This window comes from Mesitornis unicolor, unplaced genomic scaffold (genome assembly GCF_000695765.1).
Source record: "Mesitornis unicolor isolate BGI_N332 unplaced genomic scaffold, ASM69576v1 scaffold23042, whole genome shotgun sequence".
Taxonomy (NCBI): Eukaryota; Metazoa; Chordata; class Aves; order Mesitornithiformes; family Mesitornithidae; genus Mesitornis; species Mesitornis unicolor.
The window spans coordinates 1-9134 of NW_010171827.1; the positions used below are offsets into that span (position 1 = coordinate 1).

The 9134-nt window shown below is 37.6% G+C and overlaps 1 protein-coding gene across 1 annotated transcript in view; it reads left to right on the plus strand.

The window, feature by feature from the left end:
- Positions 1–4177: 4177 nt before the first annotated feature.
- Positions 4178–9134, plus strand: part of FIG4 (FIG4 phosphoinositide 5-phosphatase) — a gene marked incomplete at its 5' end in the record, with an annotated part of 46417 nt that continues 41460 nt past the window's right edge. Inside the window, 3 exons of the mRNA XM_010180158.1 lie at positions 4178–4276; positions 5282–5405; positions 8407–8563. Of these exons, the coding sequence (XP_010178460.1) occupies positions 4178–4276; positions 5282–5405; positions 8407–8563 (380 nt within the window). The remainder of the gene's footprint in view (positions 4277–5281; positions 5406–8406; positions 8564–9134) is intronic.

The following is a 9134-nucleotide window of genomic DNA, read 5'->3' on the forward strand; positions in this document are numbered from 1 at the left end:
AGCTGGACCATAGGAGGTTCCATGCGAACATCAGGAAAAACTACCATGAGGGTGACAGAGCACTGGACCAGGCTGCCCAGAGAGGTTGTGGAGTCTCCTTCTCTGGAGACATTCAGAACCTGCCTGGACATGTTCCTGTGTGACCTAGTCTAGGTGATCCTGCTCTGACAGAGGGGTTGGACTGGGTGATTTTCGAGGTCCCTTCCAACTCCTAATATTCTGTGATTCTGTTATACAGTGGGTGCCTAGAGTCATAGTTTACGAATGGACAGGTTATGGTTGGACTCGATGATCTTAAAGGTCTTTTCCAACCAAATTATTCTATGATTCTAATTTATCTTTGTTTCTTGCTGTCAGTACCTATTTCACTTGCCAATAAATTACATTCATTTTCCCCAAGTCAAGTCTGTTTTGCCTGTGATGGTAAATATTAGTCAATCTCCCTGTCCTCACCTTGACCCATCACATTTTCCATCTTACTTTCTCTGCCTGTCCTGTTGAGGAGGGGTAGTGAGAGAGCAGCTGGGTGGGGGTCTGGCAGCAAGGCCAACTCACCACACTTCCTCAGGGTTTTGTGCTTTTAGATGTATCCATGGGCTCAACGGGTATCTTTTGCAAGCATTTTGTGTAAGTTCTTAAGTTGTTCTTTATGCTATTCACAGTCTTAAAAATTGGCTGTATTAGTTCACTGCTGTATTGAAAAAGTAACTTTTAGTGTATTTTCACTTCTTTTTTTTTTCTGCTGATTAAGCTGTCTGTTGCTTTTTAACTGATGGGTGAAATAAGTTCTTTACAGTCCTAACATTTCTTAATGATAATTGGTCTATAAAAGAAGTAAACCATAGTTTTAGACCAGGAGTTCTAAGAAGGAATCTTTTTAGGAAAAAAGCTCTTTGTAGAAAAAAAAAAATTGTGGGCAGAATGTTTGATTTCTGAACTGTTATCCTGCCATTTTAAACAACAATTTGCAGAAACAAGTTTGTGTTTGTTTTTTTAATTTTGTGTAGACTCCTTTTAGAAGAAGCTATTTTTATTGGTTTGACTGAATCAAAAGATTGATAAAAGAGGGTGTGAAGCTTTTCAATTAGATTGCTTTGCTTTAAAACTCAGTCCCAGGTGGAAGTGACTAATGATTGCTCCTATCTTGCAGTTGCTTAGTGATAATTGTGCAATAAATTAAGCTTCAGTCCAGATCTCATAGCTGCATGCTGCACTGCCACGGTTGGTAAAGTGCAGTTGTTAACAAGTTTCAGCAGAGGCCCAGGGTGGGCTAAACCTGGACACAGCGGATTTCATCTGGGGTGATGGCTGAAGGACATTGGCAGAGCTGTATGAGGAAGCCTGTGCAGTTTCTCCTCATGTACTGTTCTGTGGAGAAAGTACTTTGTTGGTCAGGGTTGTCCATTTATGTAAAGGCAGTGGCTTTGCTGTGGAGTGGAATTGTTTGAGACATTCTGAAGATGCTTCAATTTATTCTGTTCAACTTTGTAATAAATGGAATAAGAGAACAGCGATAGAAACTCCGAGAAAGGTTTCTGTAGCTTACTTGTGGATTTGCATTTCTTTTACTGTAATGATTTCTGTTAATCAAAATAGTTGTAAACAGTACAGCACATTTTAGCTTTGATTAGTTTTACAGTTACATTACAACCTCAGAAATTAATTTATTTGATGTTGCATCCTCAGGGTTGTATTGATTAGGTATCTTTCTTTATTCTTTCTTAGTATTCATGTGATGGCAAGTTTAATTGCGGTATATGTCACTGATACGGTTTTATTTGTGCTCCATATCATCCACTAAGACAGACTTATTTATTCATTAGATGCATAAATTAGGTAGCAGAAGCTGTCCTCTTTTTTTTTTTTGTTTAATTTTTGCATTGCTAGTTTTCATATCATGTTTGTTTTCATTTCAGATCTTGAAGTTTGAATATGAGCTGTCATATCATGCTGCTTTTTGGGCAGTTCTGAGGTTGCTGATTGTTAGCCAGTCCTGAAACTCCCCAAGCAGAAGTCTTTTTTTGGTTTCCTAGTTTTGAGGACTAGTCCAAATTGAAAAGTTTTTGCAAATGTTTCCTTTATTGCTTCCATGAAAATATCCTCTAACATGTAGTGGGTAAGACTGTGATTTGCTAACCAGAGATTTCCCATTGCCTGGCTTTCTGAGAAGGTGGCTTCTTAAAGTCCATTGATTCTGGGTCTCGATGCTGTCTTCAACTGACCTTCCTGAATACATTAGACAGCCTAACTTTCTAGCTTAAAACAAAACCCCTAAATTAGTCGTTAAAGGACTTCCATGAGAGCTCGTTAAGTGTCCTTTGTTATGGTGGTTCCTGCCATAGTCTGCAGGTACGGTTACTTCTCATCTATCCTAACTCAGCAGCACTTAAAGCTGGCACTGTGGCTGTGTATAGCTCAGCTGCCAAGGTGATGTGAGTGATGCATTCTTCATAGTGCTTCCTTATGTTTTATCAGTCTGTTAAAATGGAAATGTAGAAGTATCTAGCTGAACTTCCGTAGCATTTCATCTCTATATCCGTCTTTAATTAATTAACAATTTTCCACAGAGAAGCAAAACTCTTAAAATGCAAACTAACTTATCGTCTGTGTATTACAAATGAATACGGTATTTCCCTCTGCCCATTCACCATCTACTGCATGGAGAAAAAGGTGGCCTGATGCATCTGTCTTGGTGGTTTGGTGTTTCTTGCTGGTGGGTGATACCAGCAGAAGAGCTCCATCCTCCTCCATCATTGTGCCACCTAGTGCCATGCAGCGAGTGGTCTGATCCCCTCCCTGTTGTTACAACTTCCCTCCTGGGATGTGCAGACCTTGGCACTAAGGAATCTCCTGCAGAGCGTACTCTGAAGGGGGCAGGCTGGGGAGCCTGGGCTGGCTACAGCAGCATGTCACTGCTACAAAAAACCCAGTAGGAAACAGCCTCAGAGGCTCCAGTGAGGGAGTGCTGTGATGGCATAGCACTTTGAAGGGTCTTGTTTTCTGTAATTTAGGAGTAAACAGCAAAACTTGCTACTCAGTAAGCATTGTAATGTCAGTGTACAAGGTGAAGCCAGGAGTTGGTGGTGTTTCCTTTATAGCTTTTCAAGTTAAGTATTTTATTTTTAAGTATTTTATTTTTTTTTAAAGATTAGTGACTGTCTAGATGCTTTTGTGATTTCAAGAAAGCTGAAGAGGGCTTTGAGTTCCTTTACCTTAAATATTTTGACAGTAAAGATGTTTCTTAACTTCTAATTGGCATAAATTATGAAATTCTGAGGTTTCTGGGAATGTCGTTATTGATTTCCTCTCCCACATGTTAAATCCATGTGACTTTTAAAGTTAAGAGCTGGCTGCATAGATCCACATGAATTTGCCATGCTTTCCTACTAGGCTGAGCATTATTAATGAGTTATACCTTGCTGTGTAGCACCACACCGATTGAATTAATTAGTAAAATGAGAGCTGCTTATAGCAAGTCAGTCCTGTAACCTGTGCTTACTGTTAATTCCTATAAATGTAAAAAATAATTTGTAGTTTGATTGCCTTAATTTTAAAAGTAGTATTTTTAACCAGCATGACTGGTCAAATTAAACTTGAGTGTTGTGGAAGAACATTGGTGAGAAGTCCATCATAGCAAATATAAATAAAAAATGAAGAAAACTTGCAGTACTGAAGTACTTACAGTTTTTTCTGTGCTGAGTATGGACTAGGTAAGACTAGTTGGCAGAAATAGCAATGGACTATTATAGCAACAGTAGTTTTAGATCATGGAAAGTTACAAACTTGTGTATATAAGCTTCTGCTAAATTTTACAAAGCAAATGGGAAGACAGTAATGGCTGGGGCAGGGTGTAGTTGAACAGTGTCTGGTGTCAGTTATATTTTCTTCTCTCTCAACAGGTTTTCACCTTTCTTTAATTTTTTTTTTCCTCCTTGTCCAGTGGAGAGAATGAAGTCTTTTAAGTTGTATAGATTGATTGTAGACAAATGTACCTACCTAAGGTACTGATGTCTGAAATGGTTTATTAACAGTCCATATGAAATATTATGTATTTGCTGTTAGTTGAAATGAATCTTGTCTAGAAACTATATATGGCATTGTTGATGTCTTATGTTACAATGGGCTTTAGTTGCTTTATCTTATAGAATACTCTGACTTCCTTTTTTTTTTAATATAGCGGTATTTTCTTGTTGGAAGTAATCCTGCAGAAACCAAGTACCGTGTTCTGAAAATAGATCGCACTGAACCAAAGGATTTGGTTATAATTGATGATAAGGTGAGTGCCTCTCTATTTAGGTTATTTCATTTATTTCAAATAATACTGTCTATATTGAGCTGAATTTAAATATTACATGTTCAGTCTGTTTCAAGAAAGGTATGTTACAGAATTGTAGGGTCATATAAGTGTTGAGGTTGGAGATTTCTGGAGATTGTCTAGTCATTCCTTCGTGCTCAGAGCAATGTCAGCTAGATCAGGTTTCTCAGGGCTATGCCCAGTTACGTTTCGAATTTGGCTGGAGACTCCACAACATCTCTGAGCAACCAGTTCCAGTGTTCAAACAGAAGTTCCTGTATTTCAATTTGTGCCCATAGCCTCTTGTCCTTTGACTGGATACCACTGAAAAGAGACTGCCTCAGACTTCTTTATTCCCTTCTACCAAGTTTTTATACACATTGATAAGATCTCCTCGCAGCTTTCTCTTCTGCAGAGTGATCAATCCCAACTCTCTCAGCCTCTCCTCATATCTCAGCTGCATACAGTATTTGCATGAAAGTGACTAGTTACGGTATGGGGGTGGCCACAAGATCTCCAAACAGCACGTTCACTTTAATGACATTTTCCCAAGTTTTTCACTTTATTATGTATATGCTCACAATGGTTTTCTTATGTTCAGCTATGCTGCTCTAAGCACAAAATACGTTTAATTGCTACCTAGCCAGATCTTTAGTGTTTCTGATATATTATATCTGAAGCAAAATAAACAGCAGCAACAAGAATTTTAACATACATGAAGGAATAAGACATGATTCCTTTCCAGGAAGTTTTTGGTTTAAAATCTCAACACTTAAGATTTAGAAATGTTTGAATTCACATGTGACCATGACTATTTCTATTGCAGTTAATGGTGAATTTTGTGCTTGTTGGTAGGACTGAAACAAGAGACAGAGGATGTAGAGCAGATGTTTGGTTTACTTTATATTAAGAAAATTCTAGTATTCTCTGATATGAAATAACGTTTAACTACCAAAGCAGTAACTTAAGGGACTTTTTATTTTAAAGCATGTGTATACTCAACAAGAAGTGAGGGAACTTCTTGGCCGTTTAGACCTGGGAAACAGAACAAAAATTGGGCAGAAGGGCTCTTCTGGGTTATCTCGAGCTGTCTCTGCCTTTGGTGTAGTAGGTAAGTGTTTTGTTTGGGTTATTTTCTTTATTTCTTAAGGAAATGAGACTTACCGTGTCACCCTGTGTATCTTTCTGCCTCCCCTTGATTTATTTATTTACTTTTTAAACTGAAGAGGATTGAGGAATTTCATTCTCAAAGATAATTAGGTTTCTATGTGTTTTATGAAAACAGGTGGCCAGTCACAGTGGTGAGAGTTGTGCCGTAACTGATCCCTTCTTTGTCACTAAGGGAGAGATCTAGGAAATAGCCAGACTCTAGAAGCTTGGTTAAAGGTCTCACCAAACTCAACTGATTGTAGGATACAAATCGCATGGACTATGGCCTCCTGAATTCCAGAGCTCACAGAATGCTTTTTTTCAAAGAAAACAGAAGTTGACATCCGTTATAAGGCTGTATTTCTTCATCACACGCTATTGGGAAAGATGACTTAATTTTCTTTTGGGTTAACTTTTTGCAGTGACTTTTAAAGATTTCTTTTTCATGTTTGAACAAGTATAACTGACTAGGATGCCAACTGAATTTTTAAATGCTGATCAGCTGTCCATAATCCTAGAGTATTACTTCAAGGATTTAATAGCTTCTACCTTCATCTGAAAGTCACTACTTTCCTGCCTATTGCCAGATACTGAGATCAATATATTGATGGGTGATGTCTCCAAAGTAAATGCTAATGTGTACTCTGACAGCCCCCAGGAATACTCTGTGCTTTCTTTGCATCAATATACACCTGGGCATCCAAATCCAAAACTGCAGAGGAGTTAAAGACTGCAATTACGTTAAAAAATGCTCCTGAATTTTGCTTAACAACCAAAACATAAGAAAATATTACTAGTATTTTAATCTAAAATGGCAGATTAAGCTAACTTTATTCTATATTCTTTTGGCCCTTGAAGTATTTTGGAACCTATCAATGGAGCCCCTTTTCGGAAATTGCTCAGATGAGGTTCCTTATTAGTTTAATAATGTCAATAATATGGGTAAACCTAAAGAAGCTGTTAGAAACAGTCTTGCAGCATTGGTTTTTTTTGCACAAGCCATCAGTGCTCACTATCTAAATATGTGATAATATATTCATTTGGAAAGAGTTTGTGTTCAGTGAAAATTTTGCATCCCAATGGTATGATTGTTTACGTGTATTCTTCATGACAGTAGAGTTTCTATTCTGTAGCTGGACAAATGTATTCGTTACCAGATGTGATGTACTATTTCTGAATTTTTTTTTTTAGAAGTAACATGCTCTCTTAGTGATCTTCAGATTATCTCGCACTTTTAAAGTATATGCTTTAGACATCTTCCATCTCAATTCTATCTAATCATATTTGTATAAACATGTAACTGAGGGAATGCAGCTGGTTGTTTATTTCTGCCTCCTGGCTCAGGTCAGGAGGACAAGGCTATTTTTGTAGAGTTGGAGAGGACAGCTTTGTTCTCTCCTCAGGTTATTTCATTAACCGGAGGCAGTGTGTTCAGTACACTCAGAATTGGAGTGCTGACAGGCTAAGTTCTGGTTCACTGTGTAGTGTTGAAAAGTAGAAATTGCTTTTAAATGGAGAGAACCAAGCAAGGGAGAAAGGCTGGGTTCCTTCTCAGACTTGGGTATAACATTTGGTGAAATTCGAAGGATAGAGACTGTTCATCTAAGTGATTTCAGTACTTGAAGGATACAGGAAGAACTTTGACTGCTATTTAACAACTGAAATCCAATAGTCTGGCTGCTTCAAATGAAGGCTTTGTTTCTTATTGTCAGCAGTGTCTCCTGTCCTTGTGCATTTTTCCAAGGGGAGCTAATAACGCAGAAGAAAAGATTGTAGTTCGTTCGATCACATTGCAGCCTCCAGCAGTGACAGGGAGGAAAATGTGTGCTTTGCTCATCTTTCTGCTTTAATTTATGATGCAAAGCTAAAAGAACTGAATATAAACACAAGTAAAAACAAGAATTGTGAGGGGTTCCCCCCCTCCAATTAATATATTTTTGGACAATATAGCAGTGAATGAGTTTGAGGATCTTTACTAGTAGCAACCCATCAAAGCTGCTACCTCCAAGAGCTAATTCATGTAATTTATTAGTTATTGAGACTTAGTACTGCTGTATCACTGCCTATAGTGTGTTAGAAAAAAAATTGGGTTCGGGAGTGGTTATGTATTTCTATTTTTAATTTGATTTTATACATTTGTATTGTATTTAAAGGTTGTTATGCTTTTTCCTAATGATGTGTGATAGAAGCAGCTCAGTGAAGAAGCATGGCTATGCCGTGACAAGTGGAGGCATCAAAACCCTTCTTTTTATGGGCAATAAAGCCAGACACCACCTGTTCTACATCCTGAGCTCTCTGGACTTCAGCAGGGTCAAGTGTTGGTATCTGAGAGAGGAAACAGAAAGAAAGGATTACCTCTGGTGCTCTGAATGTCTAATTTGGGGGATATGCTGCTGTCGACAGGGAATTTAATTCCCTGCTGTTAAGGAGAATGAGTACAAAGCTATTGTAGTAACCTCAGCTCCTTTTGCTGTGCTGTGCCCCTCTTCAGTAAAGAATACATAAGTCTGGAAAGAACATTGGAGACTGGGATTCCTCCTTGCCCTGAAAAATTAACCTTTTGGTATTCAAAATAATTAGGGTATGCCTCACTCTGAATAGTGAGAGTCCTATAAAAAAGCAAATACAAGTATCTTAAGTAGACAGCAACTTTTTCTGAATTTTCAGTGTCTTAACTCTGCTACTTAATATTAAAAATATGCACAATGGAAGGGAAAAAACCTAAAAACTGTGTACTTCATTGACTAACTACTAGGGGTGAATTGTAAGACTCTGTGTGTTTATGTATATGTATGTGTATATGTATATTTTTGTATGTGTGTATATATATGCATGTTATACATATAACATTAAGAACAAATACTCCATGAAGCCTTGAAACAATTCTGATACAGATTTTCTAAATATGTTTGATCACATCAATGCAAACATCTAACAATAGCATTTTAATGCTGTTTTCACAGGTTTTGTCAGATTTTTAGAAGGCTACTACATTGTGTTAATAACAAAAAGAAGAAAGATGGCAGATATTGGAGGTCATGCAATATATAAAATAGAAGATACAAATATGATCTACATTCCAAATGACTCTGTAAGAGTCACTCATCCTGATGAAGCCAGGTAAATAATGGTGGTAAACAGCATGAACTCTTTGGATATTTTCTGAGCAATGATGAACTGCAATAAGAAACTTCATTCATGGATTTCCTTCTGTCAGTATGTCACTCAAGCCATTTTATCTTAGTTGAGAAATTAGTGCGAAAGAATGGAGAATGGGCCATGAGTTCTGTGGCCTCTAACCTGGAGGGTAAATACAATTGTTAGTCTTTCAGAGCTTTTTGTCCATATCTCCATATCATGTACATGTCAAAGCTACATCCTAGCAAATGAGCACCAGGAAACATCCAATATAAACATTGTTCTAACAAGGGCAAAATAATACTAATACTGGTTTATGTTGTTTGGGGCACTGTTCTTTTGTTAGTAGCTCTAGCATCATGTTAACCTCACCTGAAGAGATCTTTTGTGCCCTTCAAAAAGTGCTGAGTAGATTATTTAATGATTCTGTGCTGTCAGAATCTTGTGAATGCTGCTGTTCTAAAGGATGCTAAACTGACTCATTGGTAAGTTTAGCTTCTTTTTTCCTTTCTGTGACTTCTTTATGAAGAAAGAATTTTGAGCCTTTGGTCAG